Genomic DNA, 17,507 nt, shown 5'->3' with positions numbered 1-17,507 from the left:
TATGATACACAACCCTTAGTATTTACATCACTGTTGCTAAGCATTGTAAGAATAACATGCATCAATATCTGTCATATGATGTACATTTCATTATTACTTTGGGAGGCACGGTCTGGTAGCAGGCATTATTGCAAATGAGAATTTGTTCTCAAGGGTTTTACTTGATTAAAAAAAAGGAATGGTTGATTGATTCGTATCAGCGTTATTCCGCAATTAAAATAAAAGGCTAAAATTGAATGCCCCCCGCATCACATTATAAGATACGCAAACAGTACTACTGAATAACAGTTAGTTTTTACAGGAAGCATTAATTGGTACACTTTCAAATTCAAAGCAAGTTCCACAAACTGACCAGAGTGCCATCAATCAATAATAAACAAACCTAGGCCTACCATTTTACTTTACACATTACAAATACCTCTGTGTACTAACAATAACCCCCCCCCCCCCAAAATAGTATTTATATTACTATCTGGCGTTAGTCTTTGTCACTTGGATGGATGTTGCCAAACTCATTGACCTGATATTTAGATGTGATTTCTATAGTTTTCGGCATCTTTAAACAGCTTGCTGAGTAGTAAACACACACTGGATATGATACTGAAGTAAACTGCAGCTACGTTTCAGCATGAATTTCACAGTGACAGTGTGCTTCTTGCACAGGAAGCAGTTTTATTGAACAAGTATGTTTACTAAATTTAAAGCAATGTTGCAGGAAGTTTTCAAGAATAAGCCGGCGGGTTTTTTGTAAAAAATATCTGGCAAACCTGTTCCTAAACTAAACAGTAAAATTTTAAATGGAAGCGATTGCAGTGGTTGTAGAAACTGTTTCTCATATTTTCACGGCAGAAAACGTATTATGTATTCTTGAAATAAATGACTCAGTGCTAGATGATGTGGCTACAGTATTTACAAACGCAAAATAGACAGGAAAGCAGATGTAACCGCTGATTAAATACGAATACTAATATATATCGTCGCTATGCTTTTTTTAATGCGAGAGGTCTTCGGTTCGCGCCTGCTTGCGGGAACCGAGGTTCGCTACATTGGTGTCAGCAGTGGGCTCAGGTACCCCGGCACGCACTCGTCGGACTGTAGCCTGGTGAGCAAGTCCGGGTCGGACTTGAGGCTGGCAGGGGAGCGTGTAGCGTGTACGTGGGAAGGCAGCAGCAGGACTCGTAGGTGAAGTAATCACATACAATGACATAAACCTGATATACGGTCCTTGCAGATATACGCTCCTTGCAAAGGAGCCGATTCTTTTGTACAGCGGTATCGGCGCTATGTTTTAGTGTGAGAGATCCCGGGTTCCCGACCGACTGGTGCACTGGAAAGCAGCCTCAGAGCTGTAAGCAGTAGATTCTCCTGCTAGTCCATTGAGCGTGCCATGCAGCAGGCCTGCATTCCAAACAACCCTTTAGAAAACAGGAATTACATTCCTATCACGACTCCAGTTTTTTTTTTTTTTTTATTTTTTAATTTATTTCTTTTTTGCTTCTTTTCTTTGCTTTAGCCAGCAGGAGGAGGAGAGAGAGAGAGAGAGAGAGAGAGAGAGAGAGAGAGAGAGAGAGAGAGAGAGAGAGAGAGACTGCCTCACATCCTTTTTGAAAATCTTGTTTTTGGAACACATTTTTGTTTTATTTCTTTTTTTTGGCATGCATTTTAAAACTTCCACGTTAGCATTTTTTTTTTTTTTGGTTTTTTTGGCGAAACACACTTTTATTTTAAGATTTTGTTTTTTTTCTTTTGGCATGCTTTAAAAAAAGTGCGTACTTTACACATTTAAACAACTTTTAGAAAAATCCACACATGAGATATATCATATATATATATATATATATATATATATATATATATATATATATATATATATATATATATATACACACACACACACACACACACACACACACACATTCTAGAAAAACAGAACATGAGAAATAGGCGTATCCAACTAAGTTTTGCCCCTTCTGCCGTCTGCCTTCCCCGTCAAAACACCTCAGTTATTGTTTAGCTTTTACAATTGTTATTTATTTATTTTATTTTTTTTTGTATATGTGGAAAAAGACCAACTGGATGAAAGAGAAAATATTTGCTGTGACAGAAAGTTAAGCTAGCAACTCCAGTTTTAAGCAACACTACAACAAGGTAATTTGGAGGGCTTGTTAGTAGTCTGTTTACTTATGGAAAAAAAAAAAAAAAATCCAGCTTTATCAAGTATGATTATGGGGTGGTAACAGCTAAGGACATCACGTTATGTTACAGTCATAGCAGCTGTTTTTCTCTTGAATGTTTTTGGGATGATTAGTTAGTTTTACAACTACCGCTATAAAACACTGATTATTTAAAGCTTTCATCAGCAGTGTATGGATTGTGTAGCAATTCCTTCTCACGTGAACACGGCGAAGGACACGGAGAAGGCAAGGAAGCCAGCACGGTAAGCATTATAGTTATACATTGCCTGTAATTTAATGTATATCCTATAAAATTGTGCTCACTGAAGTAGTTCAAAATAAGATACCGAGCATTAATTGCCACGACTGTCTCTACAGTCTGTACATTAGTACACCCTCCCAATAGGCTTCATCTCAAGCAAAAAAAAGGCAATGTTTTATGCATTGTTGCCTATTGTCTTCATTAAAAAACAAACAAAAAAAACAAACATGTAGTATGTAAAGTATGGAATTTCACTTTTGTAAATATAATTCATCGCAATATTATTTTGGAGTCTCCATTAGTCGGTGTTATTACTTTTTTTGTGGCTGGAAGCTGTAACAGATAACAAATACCAGTTTTGAAAGAAAGTATTTGAAAGAAACATTTTAATTAGATTCCCATCTGGAATTTAATAAATTGCAAACACGTTTAGAAAGGGGTACATGTAATGTGTCTGCCGCAGTTGCTGTTTTAAAACTGTATTTTAGCACTTCGACTGAAGTTCAAAACCATTGTTTACTTAGATGGATCGTATCCTGGTTGTGATTGGATTTTACACAGGTCCTCCATTGACTTTTTATAACTTGAAAATGCGTTAGTATTGAAAAATGGAACAGCAATTTTATAACACAACTCCACAACTGGTATAGTGAACAGGTGCTTCTGCAATTTGCCCAAGCACTACGATTGTTTTTGGCAAGTAGTAGAGCTGAAGGTTGATGATAAGTGAATAAGATTTGCTATCCGTGTATTCGTTACACATTAGGACCCCTCTGTTGTTCTTCATTCTAGATTAAGCCGTTGGTTATCCTGTTCAAAAACGCTATCCATTATAGTCTCAAGATCTGTCAGGAAATTAAAACTGCTAAATCACTGTGTCTTCATATTTCGGAAAGCTCATTTTAATCTATTATTGAATTAAAACTCAATCGTACATTTAAAAAAGAAAAAAAAAAACATATTTCTCATTGGTTATAGCATTACTTTTAGTTTTGTTTTACATATTTTGTGAATAAATTACAACAAAAACAACAGCTGTAGAATGGGAAAACTAGAAAAATTAATTGTGTACTGCAGTTAACGATCAACGCATAGCTTTATAAATATGACACATTAATTTTGAGTTGCGACATTTGTTTCTCCCCAGAGTTGTGTTTAACAGTTTCCATTTTGAAAGTTAAGTGCAGCACGTTAACAGCAAGGTTTTACAGGGTTGTTCTAAAGTAGATTTAGAAACACACATTCACTCTAGTTAATGCTGGTATGTTTGCATTCTTTCTAAAGAAGCACGTGTGTGTGTGTGAATGTGTTTATGTTGTTTCCTTCATACTGTACTGATCCTTCTTCATACTGCTTCTCTGCCTTATACATTAACTTGTTGCATTTCAGCATCTTCAGCATCTTTATTCAAAATAATAGTTAAACAAGCTTTAAACTTAACTTGATGCTACTTAAAGCGACAGTACTCTATTTCTACTAACTGAAATTATGCAGAATGTAAATAATTAGGGTAGAAATCGCAAGTACATTTCTATACTCCACAGTATAGTGTAACATTGGAAAGTTATTGTAATTTTCTGTGCTACTAAATTAATTGTTTTTTTTTTTTTTTTTTTTTTTTTTCAGATGGGGTGGAAGAAAACGTTTTCTGGGTTAGAAATCATACTTATGGTGCTGTTCATACTGGTGGCCATAGTATCAGTCGTTCTGATAGTCCTCTTAGCAACAGGAGAACCAGGCACAGAACTGAATGGTAAGAAACACACTTTATTTTTTACAACACCCACATTTCTTACATAAAAACAATTAATTGTTACACACATTCTATAGGGGAAGGAATGATTTAATCTTATTAAATTTGGTTTTATATTCTTATTTTGGAAGATGGCAACGGAACACCTCAGTTCATTCCAGAATGTCCAAATATTCAAGAATCAGAACGAGTAGACTGTTGTCCAGATGGAGGCGCATCAAAGGTCGGTTGTTAATCTTTTTAAGGGGCCAGATTGCCAAATTTACATCACTTCGAACGCGATTGGATCATTATTTTACAAATAATTTCCTGATCATTGATACTGGAATAAAAACACAGAGGTGGTTGTATATTAAAGGGAAATAAGGGTTAGAACTCCAATGTGTATTTGTTTACATGCATTCATTAAATGCAGTATTCCCAGTTTGCCCTGGGTTTACAAAGGCCTATATGCACATAACATTGCGGGGAAGAGTAAAGTAATGATGTTTCCACTATTTTTGCACAACAGTGTTGTTAGTCTGCAGCATGGAAAACTAACCTTAAAGATTAAAGCGTATTCTTAATTCCTAGAAGCCATAGTACAAATCTCAGGAGAGGATTATTACCACACATGATGAATGCGTTTATGTTATAATGCCTAAGCTATTCATAATAGTGACATTTTATACAATGATTATTTAATCTAACCTACCGAATGAGTGCTTGCTTGCTTATCTTTATAGCAGCCATGCTAAAAATATCAATTGATATCATAATCATATATTTTGGTTGATATCAAAACTATTTAACATAGACGATGTACCTAGTATTTTATTCTAAACTCACTATTTTTTATTTTTTTTTGGATATTGTTTGTTAACAGGATAGATGTGCAGCGCGTGGTTGCTGTTGGTTTCCTGTTTCAGAAACAAATGTGCCTTGGTGTTTCTTCTCAAAGAATCTTGGGTATGAAGCCGTGGATGTCCAGAATCCCACCCAAAAAGGTAAGCATTTATTTATATCTATATTTTACAAATCAACCACGTAGCATATATTTAAAATAATAACTCAGTTTTTTTTGTTGTTTTTTTTAACCTTTTAAGGGTTTGAAGTTCAGCTCAAGCGACTTCCTGCACCATCATTATTTGGGAAGGATATTGAACAAGCTCACTTCTCTGCCGAGATACAGACACAGAACCGTGTCCGTTTCAAGGTCAGAGCACCGTTCTGTGCTTTGACTTGTTACTGTGGTTACTTCACTCAAGTATGGATGTAAACAACCCACTCAACCCCTCCACAGTAATAATGACAGAACTCAGAGAGCAAAAGAACATTACAAAACTAACATCAAACCAAACAAACCGAGTAGTTTAATTCAAGGGGGTCTGTTTTAATGTTTTAAACTGCTTTATTTCCCAACATTGTTTAAAATATGATTTGTATTTATTATAGATCACGGACCCTAATAAGAAAAGATTTGAAGTTCCCCATGAACATATAAAGCCCTTTAATGGTCCAGCGGCATCCAGGCCCAATTATGAGGTGGAACTTATTCACAAACCGTTTGGGTTTAAATTAAGAAGAGCATCAACAAAAAAAGTTTTGTAAGTTATATAATACATTTTCTAGCACATGTAATGGATGTGAAAACAATTCATGTTTCTAAAAATATCAGTTTCAGTTTCTCAATGCATTTCAACATTGAAGACATTGAAAAAAAATACTTTTTGTCAACATGTTTGTCATTCAGTGTACAGTTTCTTAAATTATTTCTAAATCCTGCAACCACTCAAAGATTGAGTCAAGATTAACCATAGAAAAAATATAGCACAGCATGTGTTAATAAAGTGCTTACATATTAATTTTTAGAAGTATTACTAGCTCAAAGTCTCAACATTATCACGGCACTTTGAAATCTTCTGATTTACCATGACCAAATTGCATGCAAAAGCAGCTTTGTAGAATGCAACGTGTAATTACTCCAAAGTACTCATTTTATATGCTGTTCTCGTACAGTGTAGTCAATACTCTTCACTTTATACTAATCTTTATACTATTGTCATGACAAATCCTTGGCTTTGATACCATCAGAGGTGGCGTTTGAGTGAGTTTAATAGAAAATACTGAACTGAATGGGTTAATGTGATTTAAAATGTACATGATAAAAACAAAATCATACAAAAAAAAGTATAATAACAAATCGAGTAAAAGGGTCACACAATCCATCAAAATATGTCATGTACAGTAATTTCTTAGCAATACAAAAGTTAGCATAACACATTTCTTATCTTGAAAGAAAGTTGTTACACCTCAAAAGGTTAACCCTAGTAATGCTTTAAATCAAAATAATATTTTAATCAAAATACTGTATTACATGAGCCTGACTTATGATACATGTTGCACACCTTCATATCTGGACAATCAATGCATTTTGAGATGTGGTTTGCCTGTAAAATATGAAGGTTTTTACCACCCATCCATGTTTTGTATTTCCCAGATAACGAAACCGCTTTTTCCCTCACAGATTCGACACTACTATGGGGCCGATTCTGTTTGCTGATCAGTATTTACAGCTGACTGCAAGATTACCAAGTCACAATATTTATGGACTTGGGGAACATGTGCATCAGAATTTTCAGCACAGCACTAATTGGAGAACCTGGCCCATGTTTACCAGAGATGCATTCCCCAATGGAGTAAGAGTTTATCTCATGTTCATCATTAAATCTGTAAAGTATAATCTGTAATTATACAGGTGCTATATAAGACAGTTCAAGCACTCACACGGAGAGCTCTGGAGTAACGAAATAGCTTGCCTCTTAGTTAAGTGGGTGCTGCTTTTTGGGGTAGTGCAGACAGCAGTATACTGTACTAAATGAATCCTTTCCTTTCAGGGAACACACAACTTATACGGCCATCAAACCTTCTTCTTGTGCCTGGAAGATGAAAGTGGAATGTCACTTGGTGTATTCTTACTGAACAGTAATGCTATGGGTAGGAATATGCATAGATCTTCTTAAATATCATGTTATTGTTGGTAGAAGGTCTGGGTACTAGGTTTTATATTATTTAAGATAACACTTTAAAATAAGTGGCAGTTTTATGAGTAAGCATGCAATTTTTCGGGAATTAATGCTAATGTCTTTTTAAATCAATATGAGATATTATTACATAACTACTCATTATGTGCACCTTTACAATATGTCATCATTTTTTTTTTTTATTATGCACAGAGGTGACACTTCAGCCAACACCAGCCATAACTTACAGAACAATCGGTGGGATTTTGGACTTCTACATCTTCTTAGGAAATTCTCCTGAAGCTGTTGTTAAAGAATACTTGGAGGTGGGTAAAGTTAACTGCTTAAGAAACCTTGTCAGATATATCTGAACAAATGTGCTGCACAGCTTCTGTTGGTTTGATCTGTTGTGCATATGTAATCGAACCGCTGTAACTGTAAATTTTGGAAAATGTCAAATGGGCAAATTGGTGATTGTCTAATTTAATTGATGACTTTAATAGGCTACACATGCAATTATATTTAAAAAAAAGTAAGAGAAAAGGAGCAACATGGTAAAATGCAAGAGACTTTTTAGGTTGTTTAAGATGTCTAATTAAAGCAAAATGTGGTCTAACATTTTCACACGAGTGTCTACTGTTTCTATATTCATTTAGCTTATTGGAAGACCTGCAATGCCCTCCTACTGGTCACTTGGATTCCAGCTGTGTCGCTGGGATTATGGGTCCATCGATGAACTTAAGGCAACTGTGGAACGAAACAGACAAATAGGCCTTCCATACGTAAGGAGTGTGTGTGTGTGTGTGTGTGTGTATTTTTTACCAATATAAAATGTGCTATTTATATGCACTATATATTGACTTCAATCAGTGCTATGTTGGTAGACATTGGTAGTTCTAATACTTTATTCTAATCTGAGAGTATGACATTGAAAAATATATAATATAAAATATAAAATATAGCACTTTCTCCAGTACTTAAACATATAAGGGACGTACACAACAGTCACCTTGACATTTACAAGTTCACTTCATCCACCCAGTTCTCCGGTAAATAAGATACATATTGAAATGGATTTCAGTTGTATCAAAGCACCCATTACGGTATTTGTCCTATGACTCTGAAGGCTGTGACAGGACACATTGCATCATAGGGGTGGAAAATGAATTGATTATCACGATATTATCAACAATGTGTTTGGTCTTGATTATTTATCACGAAAGAACTGTGTTGAGCAAGTCAGAATTAATGGTCGTTAAAGCACTGCTTTGGATAATGTTGCCTATTGTGATAATTTTTAGCCCATAATAGATGATTGAAAATGTCATGATTGTCAAACCCTATTGCAGCACGTCATTGGATTGGAAGCACATGTTTTGCAAAAATGTAACCCAGATTCGAATACAAAGGCAGTAGAGTGGATGTTCTAGTTAACATGGCTGACCAATAAAAACTTACATTATATTTTTTTCAGGACATACAGTACACTGATGTTGATTACATGGAGGACAAGAAGATCTTCACGTATGACTTACAGAACTTCCGTGGACTTCCAGAATTTGCTATCGATTTACATAACCATGGACAAAAATATATAATTCTATTAGTAAGTACATGGACACATCTTCTTCTTGTTGTGAGTTTACCATTTCAGTGTTAGATTTAGGTGTTTTGTGTAATTCGTAACTGAAATGATACAGTGCCGGAGCTAGGGTAATTACTGGGCCCTGGTGCAAGACTGTAAAGTAGTATAAAAAAAAAACACACATCTGCATCTCAGCACAAATGCATTTGTTACAATTCCTAAGTGAAAACATCATTCTATGAACACATTTTACCAATTAATATCCCAAAACGCATGTCATTGTTTTAAATACTGAATTTTTACCAACCCATTAGTTAAGGCGGAATTTCGTGAGGCGGACAGTCTCGAACACATTCAGCTGGCTCGGTGTAAATGGAACAGATTTTAGCCTTTTCGCAAAATCGTTTAGCTCCATATGTGTTCTAGAATCACGGCTGACAGCGATTTGGGGATGTGTTTGTGCATGGTGGTGATTTTTGTTTTCAGACAGAAAGTTCCAAGCAGTATTTATATCATATGGAATAAACTATAACATTAATATTGTGGGTCAAATATATATTTAAAAAATCTTGCTATACAGTAGAGACCATCGTAAGTTGAAGCCACATTTATATTTTGCCTGTAATTGCATGTACAGTTGTATTTTACCTATAAAATACAGTGAATTAGCAATACAGCTATGGCCACAAGTTTTGCATCTCCCTATGTAATTAAATAATTTTGCTTCATAGTCGAATGAAGTCTACTGAATAATGCTACGTTAACACATTGAATTACATGCCACTTTGTAGTTTTCCATACTTAAGAAAAACTGAGAAAAGTTGAAAAATGTGACATTTCAAAATCCAACATGAAATAACGTACTGTTAGCTTCTGGTAGACTTTTGCAGTATAGTTCTGTAGTTTCTTGGATTACATGATGATAAATAAAATGTTTAAATTCTGTTAGTCTAGCTGTACCTGGAACTCCTCGAGCAGACTGTTCAACCGAACAAGCAGAACTCGTTCCATGTCATGAAGGTGGAATGGTTTCGTCAAATCAGATTCTCCAGTTTTGTTCGGACTCTCGAAACTACGCCTTAGTATCGCATCGCCCAGCAGAGCAATCACATGACTTCTGGGATCACATGACTTTTGCCCCCTACACCCCCCCAGGCAGACACTGATTCTCAATGAATACACACTAAAAACATGTTGACATTTTAGATATTTAACTATTTAACGTCTAGAAGAAATACAGTTTATAGAGTACAGAACATCTTGCCTAACTTAAAATTAAAATCTACAAGTCACAACGTAAGGTAGATGAACTGATCAGCTGCTGTGTACCTCATATACTATACAGCACAACTTTAAACACTAACTGCTTCTTTTTTTTCTTTTTGTTTGCTTTGTTTTTTACAGGACCCAGCAGTTGCCACATCTGCCAGAATCTCTGGCCAATATCATACATACGAATTGGGCAATAAAATGGGGGTATGGGTTTATGAAGCTGATGGAAGGACTCCATTAATTGGAGAGGTAATTTAAATCATTTGAATTTTGCAGAACAATGTACCACTAGGCCCACTAGAACATTTCATTTTGTTGTGTACTTTAATTAGTAACATATTGTGCTAAACATTGACATTGTAAATATCTATTTAAGTGTGGACATAGATCTTTTTTATTAGAACATTACTTTAAAAATTTAAAAGTTAATAGTCCAAAAATGCCCATGTACTAAAAGAAAATGGTACAAAATTAAAATATTTAGAATTTGAAATACATTAAAATAAATAAATCCTTTGCTTACTGTGCAAATTTACTGTGATGAACTTGTTGCTTATTGTACTGCATATGTATAACAGCATTTTCCTCGTTACCTTTTGCTAGGAGAATCCGATGAGCTGTTTACATGTACCTTGTTTTATAGGTTTGGCCTGGTGAAACTGTTTTCCCTGACTTTACCAATCCTGTATGCAGTACATGGTGGGTTGAAGAATGTGCAAAGCTATTCAGCGAACTGAAATATGATGGGCTCTGGATTGTAAGTTTTAGCTTCCTCTTCTCATGTTGGATTTGTTGTACTGTAATTGTATATAAGTATGATTTTTGTTTTGTATTTAATAGGACATGAATGAAGTCTCAAATTTCAAGAAAGGATCTGCCAAGGGGTGTGCCGTCAATGATTTAAATTACCCTCCCTTTACCCCCAGTAAGTTGTAGTGCATGAGCGCAGCTTATTTGTGTCAATATTGTTGGTTGGGTCTGAGTTTATTTTAATACGTATTTAATTTACTGCTCTGCTGTTAAACATCAAACCTAGCAGTGCATTTATTTATGAGGAAACATTTTCTGCTTTGTAAAGTTTGCTGTGATGATTGTCTTAGCAAACAGTACAATGCATATGGTATTAATTAAATTGCATTTTGACATACATTCTTTATTTAACGAACATGATAATCTTTCTAATATGTGTTTGTTTAAGGCATTCTTGATAGCCTCATGTATTCAAAGACCCTGTGCATGGATGCAAAGCAAACCTGGGGAGCCCAGTATGATGTCCACAGTCTGTATGGCTATGCAATGACACTGTCCACTGAGGAGTAAGACCTTATTTTAACATTAACTGTTAGTTCATTGAGTAGACTCGTGCACAGTAACCTTGCAGCATCAGGGTACACAGAAACATGACAATACTGAAAAGTTCCTATTTCCTTTTACCTATTTACTCATACCCATGTCCTTCAGTGCAAAAAGCACAAATAGCTGTCAGATCCACAGACAGAATGAAATGATAAAAGATAATCAAATAACACTATGTAACACAGTTTTTGTTCCTGGGTAGTAAGTGTTATTTCCTAATTGCTTATGCCTCAGAAGTATAGAAAATGGCTATTATTCCCCACAAACTTTGCTTTTGTGACCAGGACAGTGATATTTCAAAATATCACTATTTCCAATGGGAAAATGGGCAAATGTGTGTCTTTTCGTTCACATAAAGTCAGAAAAAAACAACATATGAATCCAAATTAACATGTATTTATACTAAAGTAATACAAAGATGACTACAAAAGATTTAGAAGTGAGTAGTTTTTCGAGATTTACAATTATACTGTAAATACCCTCTACCTCCAGTTCTGCTTGGTATTCTGCCAGGAGTTCCAGGTACAGATAATATAATACATTCGTAAAATCGCTAAACATCGCCTTACTTCCATCCCTCCAATTTTCTCTTTATTTATTATTATTATTATTAGGATTGTACAAGGAGGGATTTAATAGTGTGCTTCTCTTCTGTTCTTTAGTCTGCAGTGCACACCTTTTAAAGCAGAACTTACTGATGGTTTGTCCCGTCCCGTCCCCCCCCTTAAAACCTGCAAAAAGACATGCATGTGCAGCAGGAGGGTGTAACTAAGCTGTTCTATCCCTCAGGAGGCAAAAGAGAAATGAAAAACTGGAATTCGCATAAATTATAAAAATCTTATATATATATATATATATATAATATATATATATATCTATATATATATATATAATTGTATATATTATAATATTAATAATTTATATATAATTATATATATATAATAATATAATTATATATATATAATATATAGTTATATATTATATATATATATATATATATATATATATATATATTTTTTTTTTTTTTTTTTTTTTAAATACAGAGAGCTCTTCGTGCAAAAAGGACTTCCTGTTTCTCCGTGGTAACCATTATTCAAGGTCCAAACGACCTAGTCCTTCAGGAAAGTTCTCAGGGCATTGGCTCGGAGACAATGCTGCCAATTGGAATGATATCAAGTGGGCAATTCCAGGAATGCTTGAGTTCAGCCTTTTTGGAATACCTTACGTAAGTGTTTCATTCCATTAAGCTAAACAAATTAGTCAGTGGTAATTCACCATCAACGTTCAATTAAAGGCTGATTTGAAAGAAATAAAAAGCTGCCCATGAAAATAACCAAACAATGGCTGAATTCTAGTTTTATTTAGTTAAACTCTCCAATATGTATGTATGTCAGATATCCCGGTGTTAATGTTTGTGGATTTCCAAGGCAGCTCCTATATTATATTGATTACATTAAATAGAATCTGATATTCTGTAATATTGTTTTCTGTTTTAAACAATTATACATGCCATTATTGTATACCATTTGTTTGTTCCAGATTGGAGCAGATATATGCGGTTTCTTTGATGACACCACAGAGGAGCTCTGCACACGATGGATGCAAGTTGGGGCATTTTATACATTTTCTAGGAATCACAATGCTCAAGGATATAAAGTGAGTTTCCAGATTGAAAAATGAATAGCACTGACACTGAGATTCCTGATAAGCATAAATATTGTGTATAATACTGGGGGGGATGTGTAAGAGATTTACTGTATTTCAATCAACCTAAAACACATCTGAATAATTCAAAACCAATGACGACAATATTAAGAAACAACAACAGCAGTGAGACATACAGAAATGGCCCTTCAAAAGCTATTGCTGGTTTACAGATATAATATAATATATTAGCTGTCAGCATGCTTCTGGGAGTGTAATCTGTTCAATCTTAGGAACTGTTCTCCGTTTTTTTGTGAAAGCTTGAAATCAAGTACCTAAAGAGTATATTTAATTAGACAGCAATGTCTATTCTGTTGATCAAAACAGTGGCAGATCGTAAAACCTCTGCTGTTTAAATATTAAATTAGGACCAAATCTACATTTTGCTTACTTTGAAAAACAAAAGAATACAATGAAGGGACTTGTACACTGCTAGGATGTATACATTGTCATCTTCTTTTAATGTTTTAAATAACTGTATTTTGATGCTGCAAATGTAAATTTAGAATTGTGCCATGTATCATAGTTTTAAAGCTGTAAATAGTCCTAATGAGTTAAAAATAATGCTAAATTTAAATTGCAAACCTTGATATATCTCAGGATCTAGTTAAACCGTAAAACAGTGTATCACTATACATATGTGATTCAAACATAGAAATAGTTGTTATTAATCTTGGGTATTTTTTTGTTACCGGTTTTAGCCTCAGGATCCTGCTTATTTTGGTGCAAACTCCCTTTTAGTGAAGACTGCCAAACACTACCTGAATATTCGATATACCCTGTTACCGTACCTCTACACCCTTTTCCATCAAGCTCACATCAGCGGGGACACTGTGATACGGCCAGTGCTGCATGAGTAAGTTCCTTCTTATACTGACAAGAGGAATAGTTTTTTTTATTTTTTATTAAGACCTTATTAGATTCTAAGGTGTATCATTCATGTGATATATTCTTCTATGCAGGTTTTATTCAGATCCTGCCACATGGAACATTGACCGTCAATTCCTTTGGGGACCTGGTCTTCTCATTACACCAGTCCTGGACCCTGTACGTTGAGCAGAGATTATTATTATTATTATTATTATTATTATTATTATTATTATGTTTGTTAGTCAGAGAATGGATATTTCAAGTCATATTAGACAATGAAATGATTCAATAAACTATACCTTTAGTGCATTTTCATATGTCAATCTCCCATGTGTAATTTTGAAAGAAGCATCAAAATTATATCATATCAAACATATAGTTCCTATAAATGGTACCATACTAGGCTGCAGAAAGCTTGTTTGCATGCCTATATTTCTGTTCGTATGTCATACAGTACGTTCACTTCCTAGGTCATTTCGACACTGAGTAAAATTCTCTTGACCCCTTTTAACTCTTTCCCGTCTTCCATTAACCAGACAGTTAATGACTATCATACTTTTTTCTATTTTGACTGGCCATTGAATTGTTGACTAATTACTATACACATTCTCACCAGAATAAAACCCCCTGTCCAACTGCACAGTATATAATTTGTTTTAAAACTGTCCCCTGACCCCCCACCCCACCACCACCCTATTACATGTCACCCATACACTGTTTAAATGAAAATACATGAAGGCACATGTTGAGTAATAAGCTCTGAAGTTTGATGAAATATTAGATCAAATAAAATTTCCAGAGTAGGTGTGTGCATGCTTATCCTGGTCTACCGCTATTAAAGCAAATGCATCTGCATATATCTACAGGAAAGGCCAAAGTCCATTTATGTTAATTAGTTGCTTCTGCTGATAATTAATGCCTAACTGCAAAGAGTAAGGTGAAGTCAACAAAAAATGCAAGACCTTTCCCTTGATATTGTAGCTGAGCTGCTAAATCCATGATCTAATCAAAGATCAGAGAACGGTAAACCTTGATCTTTTCCAACAAGACTAGCTAGGGACATCTTGCCAAGATCCAGTTTCTCTAACAGGATCTTGCAAAGCAATCCTCATTGAAATTCACCTAATTAGTTCCTAATTTAGGCCTTAGTGGTCATTTAAATACTAAAATATATATATATATATATATATATCTATATATTAATCTATATATATATATAATATATATATATATATATATATATATATATATATATATAAATAAAATTAATTCAGAATTCAGAAGGAGTGTAGTTTAGAGACAAAATCTTTAGAAGAATATAATCTTGTGCACCCAACGAAACCTGTAAAACAAACGCACAACCGATTTGTGTGATCTGGTCCCACCTGAGACTTTGAAAAGGAAAATGTTTTAGTCTTGACACGGTTCAGGAGACAGAGCAAGGGCTCCTGCTTAATAATTTAATGGAGTCCCAGTTTACAGCCAGTCTGAGCATCCACCTTTTCTCAGTGTTAGTTGCTGACTCCGTTCCCCCCGTGCAGTGTAAAGTGATTGCACACCAGACGTTTAAGCACACGTGTACATTCAGAAATAAAGAAGACTGCTTTAAACACATCTCCTACTGCCTGAAGTCCAGGTGTCTCCTTACAGTAACGTCATTGGTTGCTGTTTACTAAGTTTCTCTTTTTGTTGGTATCACTTGTATGACAGTAACAGTCAGTTTCTCCTTATTTCCCAGGGTGTAAGCACAGTGAAAGCATATATACCCGATGCAGTGTGGTATGACTATGAAACGGTAGGTTTATACTAAACTGAAATATATTGTACTGACCTTCAATTCAATTGTATTGAAACCTCAAAATCTCATAACTGTTATTCCATCTCATGTGAGATCCAATTAAATAATAGTGTGTGTTTCAATGTGAGTTCACATTAAATGCTCTGACACACTCAAACCCAGTATTATAGCAGATTATTGTTTTTTAAATTCTCAAAAATGGAAACAGATTTATCAAGGTCAGATTCGTCATGGTATTTTCACAAATATGCAGAAATAGAAATCGCAGCAAACGACATGTAGAGATTAACATTAACATGCCTATTTTTTTGCATTGGTATTCACTTTGAATAGGACCTAAGTTAAAACACAACTCCTTAAATCAGAGGCAAATGATGGTAGATTGGATCAAACGACAACATAAAAGGATGCTCAGAGAAAGACGCAATCACAACCACAAATGTCAGCCTCCATCAAAGTATGACAGAACCTGTAATTGTTTGCGAATTATCCAAGGCTTTCAATAGCCACATTGAATATATACAAGGAGCTGAGGAAAGAGTCGTGTAATTCCTTCACAGCCCTGTCAAACAGCTCCTTTGAGGTTTCAAATTAATTTGGAGTGGAATTCATGTTTCGGCAGTATAACGTCCCCAAGCCCTTTTTGCATTTCTTTACGAACTGTACATACAGGTGAAGGTGGGTTCTTTGGTAGTTCAAACTGATATGTGCGCTCATATGTTCCACTCAGTGCTGCGGATCATTTATAGGGTTTGTAAAAGTCACACGGATTGAACAGCAACAGCAAAATTACAGAATAAAAAATTATTATTTTATTTCAAATGCATCCATTTTGCAATTTAACAGAGCTGTGTCATTCTTGCTTGTCAGTTTTAGTCACAACAGGCAAGTCAACTGAAAGGCTCTGATAAAGGACTGGTAGTTGGTTGGCAATAGTTTCCATAATCTAGACTGGAAATATTGTAATGGTACAGTATTGACTCCATATTTCCACCCCAATGTCCCCAATGGAATTATACATTATAATTTTAATAAAGAAATGGTAAGCAGATTAGGCATGTCAAGTATTTAAACACTGACTGTTATGGCAGATGTGTCTTCCAATTTTGTGTCCAACTTTCTGGAAAATGCAAATCCAACTCTTTACTCCGAGTTCTTGTTTTGATTTATTTATTTTTTCTCCCCCAAACCAGGAGGTTAGAATTAATTCCCGCAAACAACATATCGATCTGTATCTTCCTGCTGATAAACTGGGACTTCATCTCAGAGGTGGTCATGTCTTTCCAATACAACAACCTGCCGTTACCACAGTATACAGGTAACCTTGAGTTGGTGAAGATTAGCTTTTATCTTGCACATCACTCTATACTATGCAGTATATCTTTGTCTTAATCAATAGTTAAGCAAAGTTAATTTATATTTGATATACTTTTTCATACAAAGAGTTTCAGGTGGCTGTTCCACATCAAGGTTAGGGTCTTAATAAACTATAAGATGATATTTATATTGATGGCTTGCCAGGCCGGATATAACTTACTACACTTCCTATTGTAATGTAAAACAGACCCCACAGGTCTAGCACATGTGCGTTCTGTATGGGATGGCAGCTTTCAAATTGTAACTTCTTTAACCAAAATGACCATGTTACAATGATAAACGTTCAGAAGGGATTAGAATGTAAAATTAGATCTAGCAAAGTGAATGGAAGGCTGATAAAGAAGCCAAGGGACA

The 17,507-nt window shown here is 34.9% G+C and overlaps 1 protein-coding gene across 1 annotated transcript in view; it reads left to right on the top strand.

Moving 5' to 3' along the window:
- Positions 1-2,067: 2,067 nt before the first annotated feature.
- The window catches only part of si (sucrase-isomaltase (alpha-glucosidase)), a 37,748-nt gene continuing 22,308 nt past the window's right edge, over positions 2,068-17,507 (top strand). The window contains exons 1-22 of the mRNA XM_041269933.1: positions 2,068-2,148; positions 2,361-2,437; positions 4,063-4,189; positions 4,321-4,412; positions 5,055-5,175; positions 5,275-5,384; positions 5,624-5,775; positions 6,696-6,867; positions 7,066-7,165; positions 7,405-7,517; positions 7,848-7,973; positions 8,666-8,797; positions 10,181-10,297; positions 10,692-10,805; positions 10,889-10,973; positions 11,247-11,364; positions 12,503-12,629; positions 12,944-13,060; positions 13,810-13,964; positions 14,071-14,155; positions 15,717-15,773; positions 16,970-17,094. Coding sequence (XP_041125867.1) covers positions 4,063-4,189; positions 4,321-4,412; positions 5,055-5,175; positions 5,275-5,384; positions 5,624-5,775; positions 6,696-6,867; positions 7,066-7,165; positions 7,405-7,517; positions 7,848-7,973; positions 8,666-8,797; positions 10,181-10,297; positions 10,692-10,805; positions 10,889-10,973; positions 11,247-11,364; positions 12,503-12,629; positions 12,944-13,060; positions 13,810-13,964; positions 14,071-14,155; positions 15,717-15,773; positions 16,970-17,094 — 2,345 coding nt within the window. The 5' untranslated portion in view covers positions 2,068-2,148; positions 2,361-2,437. The remainder of the gene's footprint in view (positions 2,149-2,360; positions 2,438-4,062; positions 4,190-4,320; positions 4,413-5,054; positions 5,176-5,274; positions 5,385-5,623; positions 5,776-6,695; positions 6,868-7,065; positions 7,166-7,404; positions 7,518-7,847; positions 7,974-8,665; positions 8,798-10,180; positions 10,298-10,691; positions 10,806-10,888; positions 10,974-11,246; positions 11,365-12,502; positions 12,630-12,943; positions 13,061-13,809; positions 13,965-14,070; positions 14,156-15,716; positions 15,774-16,969; positions 17,095-17,507) is intronic.

Source organism: Polyodon spathula, chromosome 14, assembly GCF_017654505.1.
Source record: "Polyodon spathula isolate WHYD16114869_AA chromosome 14, ASM1765450v1, whole genome shotgun sequence".
Classification (NCBI taxonomy): Eukaryota; Metazoa; Chordata; class Actinopteri; order Acipenseriformes; family Polyodontidae; genus Polyodon; species Polyodon spathula.
The sequence above is the reverse complement of the archived record's forward strand: the minus strand, read 5'-3'. Positions and strand labels throughout refer to the sequence as shown.